The sequence below is a fragment of the Styela clava genome, chromosome 12, assembly GCF_964204865.1.
Source record: "Styela clava chromosome 12, kaStyClav1.hap1.2, whole genome shotgun sequence".
Classification (NCBI taxonomy): Eukaryota; Metazoa; Chordata; class Ascidiacea; order Stolidobranchia; family Styelidae; genus Styela; species Styela clava.
Window position 1 is genome coordinate 9,812,397 of NC_135261.1, and position 22,284 is coordinate 9,834,680.

Below are 22,284 nucleotides of genomic sequence, written 5' to 3' on the forward strand. Positions count from 1 at the left end.
TAGGCATGGAACATAGGAATGAACTACATTCCCATGCATGGCTTCACTACCTTTGGGACTAGATTTTTATCACTATCGGTTTATACAGTTGAATTTCACGTACTCACGTAGTGTGTGTTTCAGTGGGTTTGAGTTAGGCGATAATTCTATCCCGATTTTGGTTCTATTACGAGGACTGTCTGTGTTAGTCAAGTGAATATACCCCCTGCCCATAGGCTTCCGTTCCTTTACACAACTTGATGTAAAGTAGGTGAATAAAATTAGTTACCTCCATATTGGTACACACTCTTCTGGAGCGTCGAATTGTGATTTTGCTTCTGCATACAGTACAATTACCTGCGACCCACTATTGCATTTTGAACTCTCATCATCTATTCTTCCCATTCATATATAATCATGTTAAACCATTTGGACTCTATTTATTTGTTAAAATTGGAGATTTTAAATTAACCAAAATTATCCTCAAAATTCTTGTTGTTGATGCCTTTAGGGATTCAGTAACAATTGATCAGATTCCTGTAAAATTGCGGAAAGAAAATTGAAATCAGATTTCCAGCGAATAGATATTAATAGAACATGGACAATTTACGATTTGAATGCCATGGACTGACTGCTCACTACTGATTAATTCATTGGTATAATTCCGTTGTAACGTTATGTACCAATATTTTAACCAGACCAGACAGAAGTAATATACTCGGTCGGACTCGGTAAAATATCTAACTATCAGTTGCTTTACTACTAATTATTCGTTCTGAACGAGGTATCGAAACACACACATATATATATATATATATATATATATATGAAAAACTACTTCTCACCTTTTGGTATTTCTAATTTGGGAAATTATGGTACATTTAACTATAGTTTGGAAAAGTCTTCTATTGCTGGTGATGAAGAACAGCGAGTTGCCAGGAGATTTCCAGTTACATTTAGGTCAACCAATGCTCGATGAATTTTCAAAATTCCCAGTGCCGTAGGATCGGGATTCGTTGTAAATACAAGACTTATTTGTTTTTCTGCATAAAAATATGTCAATTGTCAACAACTAAACAGCATTTATCATGAAATGCGATATTTAGGAAGCGAATTTACTTTAAGAAGAGTATATATAGACGTTTTAGATGAAAAATAGTATTTTGTATTTTTCAAAAAATCGTTATAATGCAATTTAAAAATAAATTGGTTTGCTTGCATAAACATAATTGATATTGAAAATTTACTAACCTCCTGTATTTTTATTACAGGATACGTTAATTAAATAAGTAGAGTAGTCCGATGCCATGATGTCTATTGCTATTTGCATCTTCATTTCTTTGACTGAAAATAAATAGACTCGTATCAAGATCGATAAAAAGTTGAAAATACATTACATCAGCCCTGCAGCTACGATATTAAATAGATAATAATATTTTATATTGCTTGACGCTACAGCTAATTTGTAAGTCAAGCATTTCTATATATGTGCCAGAAGAAATGTTTGATGTTCACGATTAAAATGTTTCTTATTCTTAAATTTAGAATTACCATAGCTTATAATGTATAACTTACGCTCAGTTCGGGCTTTTTCGTTCGATTCATTAGAAGATAACTTTGATCCAGCTTCCACAATACTATCGTTTACTATGCAAAGCATAAATTTAAATAGTTCGTCAGTACACAATTAATATATTATATAAATCTTTTCATATTAAGAATTGGAAAATTAAATCAATTAAAAACGTCATTTATACCGATAAGCCACTGTTTTTATTTGAGAGTATATATATATTGTAAAACAAAAGCTCATAAAATAAAATCACTGCTCATGTTTAATGGAGGTTTTCTGTTTAAACTATGCTAATATTTGAACAAGTTTGCCTGCTACCTATAAAAAAACAGTTTATCGAAATGAATTTTGAATCGGTATGTCTTACCCGAGGTCCAATAGTAAATGCCTGGCCCCTGACCGGCATGTTTTAGTGAAAGTTCGTAGTCTTCTGGAGGATTTCTGAATTAATGCAAAAATTTTAACTGTGCGTAAATGCAATAACTGTTTGTAACAATGATGTACATGCCCACAATTAGTTGTCTACACTGGATAAAAATGCCTACATAGTTTTAATCACCTGGTTTGCATATGTTAAAGGTCAAATTTCACCCCTATTGCGATGAAATTATGAAAATAGTCATTCACTCACTATAAGATCTACAGTAAATGTTTATAAATTTAGATTACAATGCGTATTATGCATTTTGTCATCTTTCTGTTCTTGAATAGTTAGGATTTACTTTAGTACACTGGGTTTTTCTACTTAAATTATGAAATCTAACACAAGTCTGTGAATATGGGGCCTCGGTCCAATTAAAGTATAGACGGTTTTTACCGCAGGCTTGTCCACGGGACATATTTTCCTGTCCCATCCCATCCCATGGGATTCCCATTGAAATAAAATTAAATAAAAATTGTTGAATTTATTTTCAACGTCTACTAAATAGGACAACATGTACGAAGACAAATGCAAAACAACAAAATTTACGGACTTTGTTAACTTCATATACATAACTATTATACATGTGTCCATCAGCCCCTTCACGAAGTATATTGTTAATGCTAAATATATTTTTCTCTCTATAACTAACAAGAAAGCTATGCTCAAATATATGGACACGAAGTTCATAACTAAATGTTTTACCATCATTTCCCCGAAAATCATACGGTTTTCGTGTCCCACGTATACCATGAGAAATACAAATGTGTGCTATCCCATCCCATGGGACGTTGACAAGCCTGTTTTTTACACAGGGCAACGGACCTTGAGTTGGTAGGTTGCTTACTGTGTCAGACTCGTGGCCAGAGTCTTTTTCAGCGTTGCTAGTAAAACAGTCTGAAAAGTACAAACTACAGTCGGAACCATAGTCTGTTTCTTGACTGTTTCAGAATAGGATTTTCTCGAGCAATTCCTTCATTTTGTTGATTAATTATATAAACACAACACTTAAAATCTAGACTGAAGAATACCTATGTGGCAACATAGTTAAAGGGTGCATACAGTATATAAAATCTTACAGACAAAGCCATGAATCTTACCCGTTATAGTAATAATTCTTTCCATGAAAAACAGCGTAACTGTCGGGTCCTTCGCCAACAATTTTAACAAGTTGAGAAGCTTGGCACGAAACGACTTCAGAAAAGATAATATTCGGGGAGTAATATGACAGGAACCATACAGTAGGAACCTTTTGAGCACAACAAACAAAATAAAAGTCATCACGTGTTGAAGAAGAGGTACTCCCGTAGTGTGTGTACCAGGTTAAAAGGTTAGGCCATAATTTTATTCCTATTTTTCTTATTTTAGTTCTATTACAAGTCTGGGGACTGTCTGTGTTAGCCACGTGTATTTGCCCACAACTTCATGTAAAGTAGGCTAAATTAGTCTGGAGCAAACGGGTTGCCAATACTCATATATATATATATATATAATATTTATGTCGTAAAAATTCTAATTTCTTGTTTCGGCATCTCATTTCGAATTTACTAATGTTAAATATAAACGTGAACTCACTTTTTTCCAGTCTATATCTGCTCTCGGAGTCATTCCACATTTTTCATCGTTAGCTACTGCAGAGCGAATAGACATAGAAAAATACAACATAATAGTAATTTTAGAAGTTGCATCCTTATTTTCGAAGTTGGTCACAACTGATGAATTCGACCACGTTCCTATGCATGGATCATTTACTAAGAATTCCCTGGGGCGTTAAACTTTGTATACCGTATCAAAGGACAATCCATATCAGATTAAACTAATGACTTCACTGAGTTCACTCCAAACAAAACTTCAAGATAACTGATACATACGTCAAGTATGCGAAGTTTTTCGGGATCATTTTACAAAGGAATTCAGAAGACCAACATTCAAAATAAACCGAGGTCATAAAGGTATTGCAATAGTACCTCAATATTCTCTAATCCCTCTTTCTTTATGTCTATAACCGCAAAGATTAAAAGCCATTAACTTGCGTTAGGGCGATCATTTGATCGGCGTTTGTTCTTTTAGAATTTAGTAAAATCAAGATATTTTCGAGTAAAAATTCCAGAGTTGTGAGACGGTGTTGGATTATTTTTCTAGGAGCGGTTTGTCTGGGTGATTCGTAGACGAGAGTCAGAAGGAAATTTTTATTGAATCTATGGTTCTGCGTTTGTTAGAGAATATGAAAATCAAATTTATGCATATCGCGCCATCACCACGCCTCTATTCGAAACAGAGGTTGAGCAATAATGCCACTCTTTGTTTCATTTTTTCGGAATAATCATCCCTAAAATGCATCAAAGTAAAATTACAGTATATAAATACATCACAACCATCACGGGACTGTATATAGCAGGGGTCGGCAAACTACGGCCCGCGGGCCAGATCCGACCCGCGGAACAATTTAATCCGGCCCGCGACGCTTTACTGAATTATATTAACAAAATATCTGTATTGACGATTATATTCTTTACGTAACATAATTTGTTTTGAAACACTAGATTCTATTATAACCTAACAAGTATATAATTCACAATTTATTCGTTCACTCGTTTAATGAGCCTATAAATTGAGTATAATTAGACAAATAGCAAAAGAACTTAAAAAAGACTCTCTCACTCAGAACGCTGAGTGCAAATGGTTTAATGACGTTTCAAATAATCAGTCTTCGCGCGCTGCTTGAAATTTAACTAAAATCTGTGTGAAAAAATGTGATTCATTCTCCATTCCCTCGGTTTTTAATATTCTAAAAATATGTGCGTCCCGTCAATTACTTGCAACCTTTAATTTGGCCCGCGAATGACAAAAGTTTGCCGACCCTTGGTATATAGGTATGATGCGTCTAACGGCAAATTGATGAGATATTCCTCCTCCAACAGGCATATCTGCACCATGTGGAAGACAGTTTTTATCTGGTTGTTTAACATATAATTAGTGGTGGTGTAGACGCCAAATTTGGAGTGCCTTTAGCGCCCACACCAGGTGTATTTCTTAGATGGTCGATCTGTTTTAGTAAACTGATTTTGTCACTCCAATGCAAAAAGACGCGTACAACAGTACAAGTTGATGTCGTTTATTGTCAGGAAAGTACAGGTGTATGAAGATACGTCGGTACGATGTTATAGGTATGATAATACAACAGTACGTGATTACGACAATACGTGGATACGAGAGTACGTCAGTACGAGAGTACATCAATACGTGTACGGGAAGTACGGCAGTACGGTTTTCTAAATAAAACAAACAATAATTACAACAAATAATGTGCCGGCAAGAAATAACTCGACAATTGAAATCATTAACTAAACAAAATTGTACACATTAGAACTGAACTTAACATACGCAGGTTTACGCCAGTATAATAACAGTTGCGGCTGATTACAAAAGTGGTCATTATAGAACACGGTACAACCGAAATATTCCTTAAATATAAAAACAATAAACTGAAATACGTACTTGACAGTGTAGCTTTCAGCTTACAAAACAATCGACAGTTGATTGGGACAGTTATTGAAATTAAGTTAATGTTATTAAATCTAAATATACGAAAATACAATTAAAACCTTGGAACTACAAATCTCCAGACAACGAAAACCTTGCACCACAAATCCCACAGTCCTGAGAAGGTCGAATCAAGGTACTGAAGCAGCGCGCGCAGCAAACGCGCACGGGGTATTATGATGTCACAATCACTAAAATCTGTGAACGTATGTACCACCAGCGCCTCCAGTGGTAAACAACAAAAAATATAATGAAGCGAAAGAGGCAGTTTCATCCCGGCCCCTTAGAAATTGAGAATTTGCCATCCACAAATTTGAAATTTCTACACACTCAAAAACAAAATCACAAAATTTAAAAACGGAATTGATCTCACATACACACAATTCAACTAGAGTCAAACGAAATGGGTTTTGCACACAACTCAATCAGAGTCACTTGCACACAGAAGAATTAATTTAGTAATGGGCCTATCTAAGATTGAATGGTTGGTTTGCACCGTAGCAGAACGTACACGACCTTTGTTGTCGGGAAACGTTGCAATGATTCTACCCAACAGCCATGCATTTCTTGGCAAATTTTCATCCATCACAAGTACAACATCATTCTTAGCTAAATTCCTTTGAACTTTGTTCCATTTTTGTCTTGTTTGAAGCAGAGGAAGGTATTGTCGTCTCCATCTTTTCCAAAACACATCAGCTAAGTATTGTACTTGTTTCCATCTCTTACGAACATACAAGTCTTTAGCATCAAATACTCCTGGAGGAAGTATCGGTTCTTCTTTCAACAACAACAAATTGTTCGGGCTCAAAGGTGTCAAATCTTTTGGATCATTGGATACAGTTGTTATTGGCCTTCCATTCACTATGGATTCACATTCACACATAAGTGTAATTAAGCTTTCATCAGTTAATTTTTGTTCTCTGCAAATAGCGTTGAAAATTTTTCTAATTGTTCTGATTTGTCTCTCAAAAACTCCACCATGGTGAGAAGCCGCTGGAGTTTGAAACAGCCACTTGATGTTCTTTTGCAGCAAAAACCTATGTATTTGATTCTGATTCCAAGTCTTGATAGAATTTCTCAATTCTTGTTCTCCAGAGACAAAATTTGTTCCATTATCTGATCTTATTTCAACTACTTGTCCTCTTCTTGAAATGAATCTTCTAACTTGGATAATTCTGATATCCACTTTAGCCATTCCTGTTCACACTCTGGAGGAATTGAATCGTCCCATCCCAGCTTCTTCCTGCACAATCCTTGCATAAGGACCTTCATAGGTTGAATGACCGGCTGGCCAATGCCAAGAGGGTCAAATATTGAGTTCACAACACCCAGCATACCCCGTCTGGTAGCTGGTCGTTCAGTGTATTTAGTACTGAAACTTATTGTATCTTCATTTGCGTTCCATATCATGCCAAGAGCTCGCTCAACAGGCAATTCATCTATAGAGATATCCAAACGCTTTGCTTCCTTCGATCGGTGAGCTTCTGGAATTGAGGCCAATACTTCACGGTCATTGCTCACCCATTTCGTCACTTCAAAACCACCTTTAGCAGCAATTTCAGTAACACTCTTTATATGTTGGAGGGCACTAGCAGCATCCGGCTTAGAATCACAAAAATCATCAACATAAAATGAATCATTAATTGCATCAATCACACTTTGTTCAAAATCATTTTTGTTATCTATTGCAGTTTGTTTCAAAGCGAAGTTGCAACAACTTGGAGAGCACACAGTTCCAAAGAGAAAAACCGACATTCTATAAATTTTCATGGGTAAAGTGATGTCACCATTTTCCCACCAGAAGAAACGGAGGAAATTTCTATCACATTCTTTCACCTTTACCTGATGAAACATGGACCGTATATCCCCTTGAACAGCTACAATATTTTTGCGAAAGCGTGACAAGACTCCAACTAAATTATTTGTTAAATCCGGCCCCTGTAACAGGATGTCATTAAATGAAATTCCTTCTGATTTTGCTGAGCAATCAAATACAACCCTTAACGTTTTCTTCTCTGGATGACGAACTCCGTGATGGCTGAGGTACCAAGTCCTTCCTTCTTCTTCATTGGTATTCAGAACTTCTTCAGCATACCCCATTGTTATCATATTTGCAACAAAATCCTTGTATTCTGCATAAAATTCCGGTTCCTTGTGAAGACGACGCTTTAATGATTCTGCTCGCTGCAAAACTTGATATTTATTTGAGTGCAACTTAACATCAGGATTCTTCAATGGTAAACCTATTTCGTAATGTCCATCAGTTCTGAGCTTAATTGACTTACTAACTTTGTCGAGAAAAACTTGTTGAATTGGTGAAACCTCATCTTTTTCATTAATTGCAGAATCAACAACATCTGCACACATTTGGCACAAAGGATTTAGTTGAGATTTGGTGAAATATGTAGAATTTTTGGTATTTCCATTTTTCGCAGGGCAGTTAACCATCCATCCAGCAATTGTCTTCGATGCAAAATAATTGTTTGGGCCATAAATCACTTCCAATGGTTTATGCAAACCAAGATTATCTTTGCCAATCAAGAGCTCCACATCACATTCTACTTTGGGTAGCACAATACCATTAAATTCTTTAAATTGATCAAGATCACTTTGTGTAGGGATATCTGTTTGATCAACACCAATTTGATCGTTTGAAAACAAGGGATTTAACCTTACATATTTTGACTCCTCAAAATCTGCCAGTTCGAGGTTCTTTATAACAGTGCATTGCTTGTGTTCCACGGTATTATTTATAGTACGAATGTTCAAATTTGTAACTGGTCCATTGACCTTTAATTTATTCATTAGCGAATTGCTTATAAAAGAGCAAGTCGATCCATTGTCAAAGAATGCATTGGTTATAACAGCATTTCTTCTACCAGCTATGCGTACCTTAACAGGTACAACATTGAGCAAAACCTTTTGTTCGTCAGAGGCATTCAGGAATGCATTAAATTTGGTTTCAGACATCTGTGTCCTATAATCATTATGTGTTTGTGTAGTACTTTCATGACTACTTGATGTAGGGACTTTTATTGGTTCCTTATCCGGAGGATGAAGAAGTGTTGTGTGTTTTCTTCTGCAGTTTGCATTTTTGCAAGGGTTGTTTCGTTTACATTCCCTGACCCAATGCCCAGATAATAAACATGAAAAACACAACTTTTGCTTTTTTACAAACTCCAATCTCTTATCATACGTCATGCCTCGAAATTCATCGCATTGATTTAAGTAATGATCTCCATCACATTTTACACATCTGCGTACAGGTCTATTATTATGAACTGTAGTTGCAAATGAGGATTTGTATGGCCTCGAGCCTCTTGTGGAAATAATTTGTTTTGATGTATTAAATTCGATAGAGGGAACATTGCATACTTCTCTAGTTTTCTTACGGACGTAATCAGCAAGATCCTCTATTGTTAGGTCTTTTTTCTTTATTTGTAGTACATTGTCCATCTTTGATAACCACCCAGATCTCCATTCAGGCGGCATTCTTAAAGCTATTTTTTCTATGGTCATAAGGGCAACATTTTTGTATTCAACCCCTATCAACGTATTTTTGCATGACATGATTTCTGCTGAATACACAGTTAATGATTCTTTGTTACTCAAATTCAGTCGAGGACCATTTGCTATGGAATTAATGCAGGATTCGCCAATTTGAAATTTCTGACCATAAGTTTCTTCAAGTAATCGGATAGCTTCATCATAGCTATCTGTTCTGTGCTGGCATCCCTTAACCAAAGCACGAGCAGGGCCTTTTGTATATTGAAGAAGATAAACTAGTTTGTGCTTTGGATTTTGTAATCTGCTACCAATTACGGTTTCAAAAATATCAATGAAATCCCTATATTCACCTGCATTACCACAAAATACAGGGGGTTCAGATGGTGGCAAACCTAAAGTTTGAGGCACATATATAACTTGAGGGTTAGCTGCTTGTTGATTCGAAATATTGTCATTCTGTGCATTTGCATTACTTGGTTGACTGCCCACAATAGGCTTTCGAATTGAGCCAATATTCACTGAGTGCATTGCCTCTGCATTTTCAATTCTGCCAGGATTATCTATTAGTGTTGGTAATGTAGGGTTCATATTAACAGCCGAACTAGTCGTATGCAATGGAATAGTATTGAATGAAGTTGGAAATTTCGTTAATATTTCACTGTGGTTCGTTCCAGCCCCAGTGTAAATTGCATTGCTCTGCAATTGTCTGTTATCACCCACACATGACATTGGAATTTCACAACACCTTAAACTTGGCTTAGATACACATGATGCAGGTACACAGGAAGTCAAACCAGAATTCACCACACTACAAGAGCTCACAAACAAATTTTCAGATGTTAACGGTATTTGGGCCATGTCACACACAGATTCAACAACAGTCACACATGCACTCGGGACCATTTGTGGACGGCAAACCCCAAAATCAGAGGAGGAATAAGAAACTGACTCACCATGCTCTGCGGTGTTCACACGTTCACTTGGTCGACCCTCACAATGCACATCACAACTTCTAGAGACAGGTAATTGATTAGGTGTTGAAAATGGTGTACTTAAAGCTGGTATTATTGGACTGGTCACATTTAATATTTTTGTTTGTTTCATAGAGGAATTTGATGGCTGCTGACTGATTTCGACACTAGCAGCAACAGGGGGCGTATTTATAAGAACGCCTCTTTCTGCTAAAGTTTCATTTAAATTAGTGTCCAGTTCCAATTGTTCACGTTGATTTTTGTCTTCAATTTCTTGTAGGTTCATCTGCTTCCTCTTGTTGAACTGCTCCATCTCGATGTTTCTTCGTTGTAGCATTTGTTGGCGACGATGTTGAAAAGCTTCCAGTTCGGCCTTTCTCTTACGCTCTTCAGCTTGCTGTTTTTGTAGAATCTGTTGCCACTCATTGTCTAAATTTAAGTTTTCAACTTGATTGTTATTTTCCCAAATTTGTTTCTCACTTTCTAGGCGATTTTGCAATTGTTGTTTCTCCAATTCTGTGCGCCTTTGTTGATTCAGCTTTCTTGTTTCGAATATATTCTCAATTTGTGAATCACTCAAATTGGACATTCTTGTTGAGCATGAAGATCGCGACCGAATTGTACCACTGCGTGATGTTATCAAACTTCGCATTACTGATCTATGTTGCTGACTATTTATTTTTGAAGTCCTGCTTTTATTTGTCTTTATCTTCGACCTTGTTGTCATAGCATGCGCATTTGTTGATCCTTCTTTAGCAAGGCCAGATGCTACAGATGCTCCTTGGTTGTTCTTTTCTGAACTTGGTTGGACATCTGACTCTACATCAGGACTTCTTAGGAACAGATCTTTGATTGACGCACTATGACAATCTTTAGAAGTTGATTGACTTTCATTAGGCAAAACAGGAATTATACCTTGTGTTGGAATAGTCAGCAAAGCAATTACATTATTTTCAGTTGCTTCAGAAAATCCAGTAATCGACATATTTTCTAACATATCATTGTCTCTGTTCACTAGTTCATCAGCGGCAGCTGGTTCATTGATGTTGTCATTTGATTCGGCCATATTTTCAAAAACTTTGTTGCAGTATTGCAAATGTCAAAAAACTAATGTAGACGCCAAATTTGGAGTGCCTTTAGCGCCCACACCAGGTGTATTTCTTAGATGGTCGATCTGTTTTAGTAAACTGATTTTGTCACTCCAATGCAAAAAGACGCGTACAACAGTACAAGTTGATGTCGTTTATTGTCAGGAAAGTACAGGTGTATGAAGATACGTCGGTACGATGTTATAGGTATGATAATACAACAGTACGTGATTACGACAATACGTGGATACGAGAGTACGTCAGTACGAGAGTACATCAATACGTGTACGGGAAGTACGGCAGTACGGTTTTCTAAATAAAACAAACAATAATTACAACAAATAATGTGCCGGCAAGAAATAACTCGACAATTGAAATCATTAACTAAACAAAATTGTACACATTAGAACTGAACTTAACATACGCAGGTTTACGCCAGTATAATAACAGTTGCGGCTGATTACAAAAGTGGTCATTATAGAACACGGTACAACCGAAATATTCCTTAAATATAAAAACAATAAACTGAAATACGTACTTGACAGTGTAGCTTTCAGCTTACAAAACAATCGACAGTTGATTGGGACAGTTATTGAAATTAAGTTAATGTTATTAAATCTAAATATACGAAAATACAATTAAAACCTTGGAACTACAAATCTCCAGACAACGAAAACCTTGCACCACAAATCCCACAGTCCTGAGAAGGTCGAATCAAGGTACTGAAGCAGCGCGCGCAGCAAACGCGCACGGGGTATTATGATGTCACAATCACTAAAATCTGTGAACGTATGTACCACCAGCGCCTCCAGTGGTAAACAACAAAAAATATAATGAAGCGAAAGAGGCAGTTTCAGGTGGTATTGTATAATATTTTATGCGGATAGGAATAATGAGTCAAAGAGGTTTCAAGGTAGGAAATATTAGCGTCACTTTATTTTTGGAAAATTTTGATAGTTGTACCAGCTACCAGTATACCTTCACCAATTTGGAACCGAGATTCAAAGAATTAGGTGTAATTCATGGATCTGACGACAGATAAATAACTTTGTTAGTAGACACGCAATGGGCCTTTGATACATTTTGCTAGATTGCTGTGGTCCTGTGGTATTGTTGTACAGAAAAATCATTTTTTCGCATCAATTAATATACTGTGTTTCGAATTTTTAGTGCGTGGTTGAGTTTGCTAAAAGGCTTTTACTTTTTTTTTATTAATATTTTGTCCGTTATTTGTCGATTATGTTAGCAAATTCGACGCAAAGCTAGAAAACTAAGGTCTTGAGGTGCCGGTATACCCATGCGCAACATTCGTAACCACATAATTGAGCATCGTTCGTGTATTTGGTTTCATACTGCATTTGAAGTTCTGTTTGCATATCAAATATATTTTTTAAAACTACCGGGCCCCAGCCATTTTTAAGTTTTGTTCACGGATTTTTGATAAAGAAAATAGTCGAGAAGCCCTGTACACTGCAACATTGCACCACAATTTCACTTTGTCAAAAGTTGCAGATTTAAAATATATTTAAAAATGAACTTTTAATTAACCAAATCCTGTAATATTCCGAAAAATCTTGTTGCTGATGAGTATATATATATATATCTTTCAGTCTCTTGGGTAGCAATTGATCATGTTTCTGCAAAATAATGATAAAAATAGCGGAATCAGATTTTAATCAAATGGATATATATATAACTCACTACACAACTTTAGGCCATCAGCAGTATTTTCATGCCCAAACGGACGATATATTCACCGGGTGTTTTGGGTTAATTCTTAACCATTGTCAGCCTTGCCTTACCAAATTTATTATTACTGTGTATGGAAAACACGACTGTGAAAACTACAGCTTACCTTTTTGTGTTATTAAACTGAGTATTTCGAAATGTATGCTACATTTTCAATTTGGCGAAGTCAGCTATTGCTGGTGAAGAAGCACATTGGGTTGCAGCCAGAGTTTCAGTCACATTGAGGTCAATCAAGGCTCGGCGAACATTCAGAAATTCCTCTGCCGTTGGATCGGGATTCGTTGTGAATACAAGAACTATTTGTTTTTCTGCATAATAAAAAACTCAATTGTCAATAACTATACGGCATCTAATAGCACAAATTTCTTAAATGAATTGTAGTATTTTTAAAATGCCTTCATTTTTATAAAAACGTTGTAATGCATATTAAATTGGTTTGATTTGTGTAAACATAATTGATGGTAAAATTCACAAACCTCCCGTATGTTTATTGCAAGAGATGTCGATTAAATAGGTAGAATAATCCGTTGCCATTACGTCTACTGCTATTTGCATCTCCATTTCTTCGACTGAAATTAAGTACACTCGTCCGTTTTTAATTTGATAAAAAGTCAAAAATTTAGTACAACAGTTCAGCAGGCATATTACTAAATATAGGTATATATAGCTTATTCGCTATTGCAATTTTTTTCCAAACAAGGATGCAAAGGCAAGCACTAAATGCCTTATAGTACAGGCGGTGATGTGGAAGTGTAGCTGCGCCATAATAGGCTACATGCCAGAAAACAACATTTAACTTGAGACAATTCGATTACGAACTGTAAGTGAAACAGATTGGTGCGGAAGAATGCTGAAGCAGAAGTTTTTTGGAACAGTCTTCTAACATTCAAACAATTGTTGCAACAACTTGAAGCGTTCTGGAAAGAGAAGGCAGCCGTTTTAAAAGACCATTACCGTAGGATCATAATGAATGACTTACTATCGGTACGTTCTTTGTTGTACGACCTAGTAGAGGATACCTTTGATCCTGCGTCCACAATGCTATTGTTTGCTGTGCAAAGAATAAATTTAAATATTATTGTCTGTATACTGACAATAACTACGCCGCAATTTTTCATATGAGTATACATATTGTAAAACAAAAATTCGGTTTTGAACAAGATTATAAAAAAATTGATTGAAGTTAATTTTATATAGGTATGTCTTACCCGAGGTCCAATAATAAAGGCCTGGTCCTTGACCGGCATGCTTGAATGAAAGTTCGTACTTTTCTGGAGTATTACTAAATGAACACAATGTTGTTGAATGGGCGTAGTTATAACAACTGTATGAAACAATGTTGTACATATCTACAATTGTTTGTTTAATTTTGTCTCGGTTTGCTTTTTTTGTGGATGAGGATCATTAAAATAACTCACTCACAATAACTAGATTTAAAGTAGGCGTTTCATCTTTCTGTTTAGTGCCTGAATGATCCAGGTTCTATACATTGTTTCATCGGGCATATCTAATAACAATTGTGAAACCTAATATAGGACTGTGGACCTGCAAACATTTCCCTATCCAGACTCACAGATACGATCATTTAGAAAATCCTATCCCAAATTTTGCCCGCAAATTGACATAAAAGTAGAGTTCCGGTCCACATCTCCGAATTTAAAATAGACTATTTCATTCCGACTTTAGCTGCCCCGTACTAAATAACATTTCCACGAAATCACCGTTGTCCGGTTTTCTTTACTATGATAGTTTTTTTGATTGTCCAATATTCAAGGTTAATTGATTATCCTGGGCTACTTTAGAAAGTATAATCGTGTGGCTAAATAGTGTGAAAGCATATATATATATATATATATAAGAGTTCACTAAAAATCAGAATTTATAGATCTTACCCATTATAGTAATAATCTTTTCCATGAAAGACAGCGTAACTTTCGGGTCCTTCGTCAACAATTTTGTAAAGATAAGAAGCTTGACACGAAACGACTTCAGAAAATATGGGATTCGGAGAGTAATATGACAGATACCAGAAGGTAGGAACCTTAAGTACACAACAAACAAAATAAAGTCATAACGCATTGAAGAAAGCTTGTTCCAACAGATATTAAAAAAAACATTTTTCGATACGCTGGAATAGATGGAAACGGTTCGCTGATATATTTGGCAAAATATATTGTACGAAATTGGCCCATGTTAAATGCAAAAGGGAACACACCTTTTTCCAATCTATATCTGCTCTCGGAGTCATGCCACATTTTTCATCGTCAACAGATGCATAGCAATCAGTGAATAGCCATAAGGAGAAAAGACAAAATAGTAATTTTGTAAGTTCCATCCTGATTTTAGAAGTCGGTCACAACTGATGCGTTCGACTGTGTTCCTGTGCACAGAGTGATTTGATTTATTGAAAATTCTCTCGGGCGTTAATGTTTGCATACTGTATCGATATAAAATCAATATTAGATAAAAACAAACTTCTTTCAAAACGAAAACTTCAAGATACGTGACAAATGCGTCAAATAAGCGAAGATATTTAAGATCAATTATTTTCATAAAATAAGAAATTCAGTAGACCTTCAAATTGTTTTCAAAATAAACCGTGACATTACATTATTAAGGCCACTGCAAAATATAACTTGATATCTGAATCACTGTTTCATTATGTTTATAATATTATATTTTCAAAAGCAATCAAGGCGATCAATGGACCGGCGTTTGCCCATTTTAGGAATCAAATTGTTTTTAATCTTCAAGTCGGAATATTTATTTAAACATTGTACAAACTCCAGAAAAGACAGCGTTGATTTTTTTTTGGAGTGAGTCATTTTTCTGAGCTGTTCGATAATGGAAGTCAGATGGAAATTACGGACTTTCATACGAACCATCGGAGCGTGACGGGTGCTGCCAGACACTGTTTTTACCTCACTCTTGGGGGACGCGGCGGTTTCGCTTTTCATTCGCGAGTTTGAGCTGTTGCTTGGTTGAGGGCCAATGTTGCACCTGGAGTGTACTGGATCAGGTGGAACTCGTAATATCTTTTTCGAAGGTATAAAATACGGTACCGTACTATATATACTATGCTGACTATATTAGATAGGATGTCCGGCTACCAGTACTGCAGTACCTGGCAGCACTGAAGTCCGGTACCTTCCATACAGTTCTTCAAGTTGTGTCAATGCCACTGCTTACTACCGCGTTTCCCCGAAAATAAAACCTTGTCCGAATTATGAAAATTATTGTAATATAAATCCTTTAAAATGATAGTCCATACCTAAATTAGAAGAAATTGTAACTTGATGGCAAATTTGTGGAGCGAAATCACAGGCTGAAAGACGTCTGTTTGGTGTTGCTGACTTGACTACATAAGGTGAATATAAGTTGTAATCGGAAACCTTTAAAATATAGCATTGGGCCTAAATACTCCAATCATGAAAAAACAAAACATGTTGATTCTAAACAATCATAGCCTATATTATAGTATATATTTCGATACAAGGTGAAATGACACAAAGTTTCAAACACCGATATGACATTACTGTTTAACATATATAATGTTCGTTGCCTTTTTGATTTTATATACTAGAATCTGAACCTATATATTATTTACATTAAAAACATGAACTATGACAATAGACAATACGTTTGTTTCGTCGTGCCAGAAATCACAACACAAGTTCACAACAGATAAAAAATTATGCATTACAGTAACAGATTTCATTGCAATTGACAGGAAATCGAGAAGGACCAGAAATGGTCATCATAAGTCAGCGACACCTAGATTTAAGACGAGTCAAAAGTAAAAATTGCAATTAAAGAAAGCAATGGATACAAAGAGAAACTTAGTCATTCAAAAAATTACCAACAAAACAGGGAGTGATATAAATATTCATATACGGTAGCATTTGGGAGAGAGAAAAAAAACATAAGGCGGGAAAATTCAGTGATTAATTTTTTTTTATCTTCGTTCATTTCGTCATGCAGGAAATAATACACAAATTCAAGGCACAGCCTATACAATACAGAAACGGATTTAGTCGCAGTTTAAAAACAGAGCAATTTAAGTGATAGAGCTTACTTAAAAGGATGGAATGGTCAATGGTGTCGAAAGCTTTTGAAATATCAAGAAATATTCCAATTGCATGTTGTTTGCCTTCAAAGGCCTTGGTCAGTTTATGTACCAAAACATTAGCAGCCATAGCAGTGGAGTGATGCTTGCGGAAACCAAATTGATGAGAGTGGAAAACATTGTTAGTTTCAAAGAAGTTAGACATGCTACTATACATTATTGTTTCAAGAATCTCAGAAAATGATGGTAAAAGACTAATAGGTCTATAATTTCCAAGATCTGAAACACTACCCTTTTTAAATAGAGGAAGAACTTTAGATGCCTTGAAGCTTTCAATGAATAATCCACTAGATCAGGGGTCGGGAACCCATGGCTCGCGAGCCATATATGGCTCTTCTGGTGACGGCATATGGCTCTCAGAAAAATCTAATATCCCAAGACTAAGCTTACTATTGTTACGGGATTTCAAACTCTTTTATAGCCAAATTTGGCAGGAAATTCCCAATACGTTTGAGAACGCGCGTCTAGCACACGTCTATGTTATGTAAGATAATTACCAGACAGGCATTGTGACAAAAAAGGGGATTCTGGAACATATATTGTGACATCACAGAGCGATAGAGTTTCAAAAACACTACGGAGATGCCTAAACGAAAAAGGGTGATGAGTATCGTAGATTTCAACTTGGGCTGCATGTGAGCAACCGTTCAAGGCCCGCAGCGACTACATGCAGCATCAGAAATCACATTAAATGTATATTGACATTGTATGTGTTGACTTTTGAGTGAACATTTCAGGCCTGATTAAGTGAAGAAATGTTATATGGCTCGCACGGAAATGCAATTGAAAATATGTATATTTTATGGCTCTCTTGACCAAAAAGGTTCCCGACCCCTGCACTAGATAGTGAAAGATTAAATATATATGTCAGGATATCAATGATATGTTCTGGAACATGTTTCAATACTTTAAAAGGAATACCATCGATTCCAAAACTTGACTTGGGCTTCATTTTGCGTATAATATTTTTTATTTCTAATGATGTAGTTGGCCGTAAAAACATGGATGAGGATTCTTGCTTCCCAAGATATGAAATGTGATTTTTGTCACAGCCAGCTGGTTGTGGCATACAGTCGAGCAGGCTTTGTGCCACTTGGGAAAAGTGTTCATTTAAATTTATTTCTAATGATGTAGTTGGCCGTAAAAACATGGATGAGGATTCTTGCTTCCCAAGATATGAAATGTGATTTTTGTCACAGCCAGCTGGTTGTGGCATACAGTCGAGCAGGCTTTGTGCCACTTGGGAAAAGTGTTCATTTAAATTTATTTCTAATGATGTAGTTGGCCGTAAAAACATGGATGAGGATTCTTGCTTCCCAAGATATGAAATGTGATTTTTGTCACAGCCAGCTGGTTGTGGCATACAGTCGAGCAGGCTTTGCGCCACTTGGGAAAAGTGTTCATTTATGTTATTTGCAATTTGTGTATTACTGCAATTGAGTCCAATCAAAGGACAAGAACCTGTTTTATTTTTACCAATAAGTTCATTAATTGTTTTCCACACTGCCTTGATGTTGCCTTTGTTAGAGGCAAATTTAGATTTGTAATAATTTGATTTCATTTTGTAGAGCAATCGAGTATAAAGGTTCCTGCATTCATCGAACTGTAATTTGTGCTTGTCATTTATGTTTTTATTGTATATTAATTTCTTATAAAGTTGTTGAGTTTGCGTAACTCAGTATCATACCAAGGTTTGTTTGATCTGTTTGTTTGTTTTTTGTAAGGAAAAGATTGAGAGTAAGCAGTAGAGAATTGTTCAAAAAAAATTTCAAAGCAAGTGTTGGGAATTGGGATCCTGGATGCTGCTGAAGTCATCAATATCAATAGAATTCAGTTCGTTCATAAATGTATTCAAGTTGGACGAAGTAAACTGGCGGTAAAGCGTTTCAATTCTGTTCTGAATTTGCTTTTCTAGAAGAGAGCATTGTACAATTGGCAGATGATCAGAAACACATTCTGCTAAAACAGCACTATTAACTTTTTTATCATATACGTTTGTCCAAATGTGGTCTATACAGGTAGCAGAACTTGAAGTTATCCTGGTTGGTCCTGGTCACTAGAGCAAATATACTGATTTGAGCTGTTGTACATGAAAACACTGTTTATGTTGTTGAATTCATCATTGTCAGTATTGGCTGACTCAAGAAACATTTGGTTTAGGTATTCAGGATCAAGAATTTTAGTAAGTGCCTGGGCTTCAGCTTTTTTTGAATGAAGGGAAGTACATAATTCTAATAAAATAATCCTCAAATGCATAACAGATATACAAGCTAGCCTGTATTCAATCTATAAATGAGAAAAAGACTGTTGAAAAAACGCTAACACACAGCGATATATTTAAACAAGTCAAAGCAACGCACAAGTATAAACCTGACGAAACGTGCTACGCAACGACTGTCCCCCTAAACAGCACAAAAAACGGAGCTGGCAGCATCGGTCAAAGGTCATGAAAGTTGGTAATTGTCTTCATATCCATGATTATGTGTGTTTTATTTCATTGAATATGTCCGAAGAAATGTCAAAATTAATGTTTTCACGAGCATCAGCTTCTATTCTTATTCCAGTAACACTGGATAATCAGCAAAATATTAGAGCTGACGTTGCCATTCAATAACAATTCTTTCACTCAAATAGATCAGATTTTCGGGCATGGTTGCAAATATTCGCTCGTTTTCTGGTTTTGCTAGTCATTTGTAACGTGATTCTATCGATAGGTTACGGATACTACCTCATAAAAAATAGTCATAACCAAACATGGCAAACCATTGAATAAGAAACAAGACCCCAAATAGGAGAGAGGGGGGTGGACATAGATTGGCCACACCACACCAAAATATATATATAACACCACATCGCACACGCTTGCCATCATGATTCATTTACCATTGTTCATGTTGCCCGTGCTTTTTTACTTCTTTGATACTTTACAAACAAAATAGGAAGGAGCCTTGATGATAAGATCAATGATGCATATTCGTTAATATATATATAATATTCCAAGAAACAGGAAAGAAGAAAATAGAACATGTTTGCGCCTGTTGCATTTTAAGATGATGTGTGTACTCAACTTTTAATAATACTGAATTCCTGCGTGAAAATACCGATACCGAAATTTTCAATATTGTCTCAGCATCCCAACTCTCGACTTAAGCTTTATGAACATCGTTTGACCTCCAACGTCGCGACTTTTAACTGGCTATTCATAGGCGGAAGACAGAATTCATTGGAGCATGAAAACGGTTTTTTAGGCTTACAAAATGCAGAAATGTGGATGGGATTTTCAAGTTTATCTCAGTAACTTCAGTAAAGGAAGTTACTAGAGTTATAATGCGGGCGAATTATATGTACCGGTACTGGTATACCATTATTTATATTCGTTTCAATACCTGTTATTGTAGTGTCGTATTGCTCCTGACAGTACATCAGTACAGCAGTATGTGCAGATTGATGATTTCCCCACATTTTGGCATTCCTACATTCTGACATTTGGAGAAGATATTACAGCACTGTCGCCATACGGTACCGTATTTAAAGACATCAATAATACTGTAATAACAGTGAATGGAAACTTCTCTTTTACGAGAGTTTAGTTCCATTAGGTAAGCATTCAGCAAAATACAGAAATAACGTCGACGGGCGGCGGGAGGTACGGTACCGGTAGGTTATTATTATCTTGACAAACATGGTGTGTTCTTAGGCATCTACGATCGTGTCAGATACCCTCGTTTCTGCAACTAGGCTATTGGTTTATGTTTCATTGGTCCATATATTGGGACGTCTGGGAATTGTACCACACTAAAAAAATTAAGTCATGAATAAGACATCAAACTTTGGGGTCTCGTGTAGTTTCGTACCGTACCTGACGTACTTGTACGTTGTAGGCGAAGGCGAAGCGTAACAATTTTTTGATATGTCAATCCTAACCCCCATCTGATTACGCCATTCAAAAATTAAATCATTACGACATCACAATCACAGAGCTTGCCAAATATACGCACAATCGACCGAAATGGCATTGGTGGCGACGATAAAGAACTGACTGACGTTATTGGTCTCTCTCCTATTGGAATCGTTGCGACGAGCAATGAGAGAAATAACTGTTCGATTTTGGGTGCTCGTTTGCGCGTCTTGGATGGCAGTTTGTATAGTTTGAAAGGCTCTATTACGTCACTGTGACGTCAAAATGACGTAATTTTTGGATGGTGTAGTCAGGTGTGGGTTGGGATTGATACTTGAAAGAATTGTCATGCTACGCCGACTAGAAGTAGGTATGTTAGGTAAGAAATTACATGAAACCCCACATTTCTGCATTTTGGCATTCTAAAATTAGGAGAAGATAGTACCATACAGCACAGTCGCCATATTTAAAGACATCAATAATACTATAATAACAGTGAATAGAGACGGGTCTTACTACTTACTGAATACAGCGCGAAACACCGCAAAGAGCGCAAAACAGCGCGAAACAGCGCAAAAGAGCGCGAAACAGCGCAAAAGAGAAGAAAACAGCGCGAAACAGAAGGAAACAGCGCAAATTTCCGGCATATTTACAAGGTTATGTACCGTATTATAGGTCATCGTGCGAAATTTTATTTACCTTTTTGGTGCTCCAGAAGTATGTGCAGCAATATGTCGCACAACCTGAATCCGCTACACACACACATACTATTTTCAGGTTGTGCGCCATCTTGGTGCGCATACTTCTGGAGGTCCCTTTTTACCTAACCCTAACCCTAAAGCCAACCATATCCATATGGAAAATGTTCTAAATTATGGTACCCAAAATGTGTCACCAGCAGGGGCAGACCTGCCATTACAGCATTACTGGCTACATACGTTGGTTTGTGTTTTTAATTTGCTGCCGTGGTACTCCAACTCAAAACAAGGTGCCCCGAACTCATTGCAGAATTTTTTTCTGCTTCACACTGTTTCCCTCTGTTTTGCGCTGTTTCCACACTGTTTTGCACTGTTTCCCTCTGTTTTGCGCTCTTTGCGGTGTTTCGCGCTGTATTCAGTAAGTAGTAAGACCGAATAGAGACTTCTTTTTTACGAGAGTTTAGTTCCATTAGGTAAGCATTCAGCAAAATAACGTCGACGGGAGGTAGGCTATTATTATCTGGACAAACATGGTGTGTTCTTATGCATCTACAGATCTACGGTCATGTCAGAAACCCTGGTTTTTGACTTTTTGCAACTATTGGTTTATGTTTCATTGGTCCATATATTGGGACGTCTGGGAATTGTACCACACTAAAAAAATTAAATCCTAAAAAAGACATCAAACTTTGTTCTGATATTGCTGTATTGTACAATTTGAATTTCAATAT

General features: G+C 36.3%; 4 protein-coding genes across 8 annotated transcripts; all 4 read right to left on the bottom strand.

Annotated features, from left to right (window-relative positions):
- Positions 1-399: 399 nt before the first annotated feature.
- Positions 400-3,681, bottom strand: LOC120330106 (uncharacterized). The gene is made up of 7 exons (XM_039396933.2): positions 3,549-3,681; positions 3,074-3,222; positions 1,920-1,993; positions 1,555-1,626; positions 1,231-1,323; positions 825-1,022; positions 400-516 (listed from the first exon to the last, which is right to left on the bottom strand). The coding sequence occupies exons 1-6, from the start codon at positions 3,636-3,638 to the stop codon at positions 865-867; spliced, it is 636 nt and encodes a 211-aa protein (XP_039252867.2). The 5' UTR covers positions 3,639-3,681; the 3' UTR covers positions 400-516; positions 825-864.
- A 1,391-nt stretch (positions 3,682-5,072) lies between these two features.
- LOC120337290 (uncharacterized) lies at positions 5,073-11,931 on the bottom strand. Of its 4 annotated transcripts, none has more exons than XR_013479692.1 (2): positions 5,579-11,931; positions 5,073-5,245 (listed from the first exon to the last, which is right to left on the bottom strand). XR_013479692.1 is itself a non-coding variant. In XM_078118791.1 (2 exons), the coding sequence occupies exon 2, from the start codon at positions 11,058-11,060 to the stop codon at positions 6,648-6,650; it is 4,413 nt and encodes a 1,470-aa protein (XP_077974917.1). In that variant the 5' UTR covers positions 11,061-11,394; positions 11,728-11,931; the 3' UTR covers positions 6,301-6,647. The 4 variants fall into 4 exon arrangements, 2 of the variants coding, with proteins under 2 accessions (XP_077974917.1, XP_077974916.1); XR_013479691.1 differs by having other exon boundaries at positions 5,472-11,931; XM_078118791.1 differs by lacking the exon at positions 5,073-5,245 and having other exon boundaries at positions 6,301-11,394; positions 11,728-11,931.
- On the bottom strand, positions 5,938-6,399 carry LOC144430463 (uncharacterized). Its single transcript, XM_078118403.1, has one exon. The coding sequence runs from the start codon at positions 6,397-6,399 to the stop codon at positions 5,938-5,940; it is 462 nt and encodes a 153-aa protein (XP_077974529.1).
- Positions 11,932-11,984: 53 nt separating the features above from the next.
- LOC120329906 (uncharacterized) lies at positions 11,985-16,144 on the bottom strand. 2 transcript variants are annotated; one of them, XM_039396695.2, is made up of 8 exons: positions 15,956-16,140; positions 15,047-15,268; positions 14,724-14,872; positions 14,040-14,113; positions 13,811-13,882; positions 13,308-13,400; positions 12,938-13,139; positions 11,985-12,719 (listed from the first exon to the last, which is right to left on the bottom strand). In XM_039396695.2, exons 2-7 carry the CDS (start codon positions 15,164-15,166, stop codon positions 12,976-12,978), a joined length of 672 nt encoding a protein of 223 aa, XP_039252629.2. In that variant the 5' UTR covers positions 15,167-15,268; positions 15,956-16,140; the 3' UTR covers positions 11,985-12,719; positions 12,938-12,975. The 2 variants fall into 2 exon arrangements, with proteins under 2 accessions (XP_039252629.2, XP_077974848.1); XM_078118722.1 differs by lacking the exon at positions 13,811-13,882 and having other exon boundaries at positions 15,956-16,144.
- Between the last annotated feature and the right edge of the window lie 6,140 nt (positions 16,145-22,284).

Excerpts from the sequence above, each read along its gene's own strand:
- LOC120337290 (XM_078118791.1), bottom strand. The coding sequence starts at position 11,060 with ATGGCCGAATCAAATGACAACATCAATGAACCAGCTGCCGCTGATGAA.
- LOC120329906 (XM_039396695.2), bottom strand. The coding sequence starts at position 15,166 with ATGGAACTTACAAAATTACTATTTTGTCTTTTCTCCTTATGGCTATTC. Across the intron at positions 14,114-14,723 it reads AAAGATTATTACTATAATGG|TAATACTCCAGAAAAGTACG; the intron begins GTAAGATCTATA and ends GTGTTCATTTAG. Across the intron at positions 13,140-13,307 it reads TTGCAATAAACATACGGGAG|AAAAACAAATAGTTCTTGTA; the intron begins GTTTGTGAATTT and ends TTTATTATGCAG.
- LOC144430463 (XM_078118403.1), bottom strand. The coding sequence starts at position 6,399 with ATGTGTGAATGTGAATCCATAGTGAATGGAAGGCCAATAACAACTGTA.
- LOC120330106 (XM_039396933.2), bottom strand. The coding sequence starts at position 3,638 with ATGTTGTATTTTTCTATGTCTATTCGCTCTGCAGTAGCTAACGATGAA. Across the intron at positions 1,324-1,554 it reads CGAAAAAGCCCGAACTGAGC|TCAAAGAAATGAAGATGCAA; the intron begins GTAAGTTATACA and ends ATTTATTTTCAG. Across the intron at positions 1,023-1,230 it reads CTGTAATAAAAATACAGGAG|AAAAACAAATAAGTCTTGTA; the intron begins GTTAGTAAATTT and ends ATTTTTATGCAG.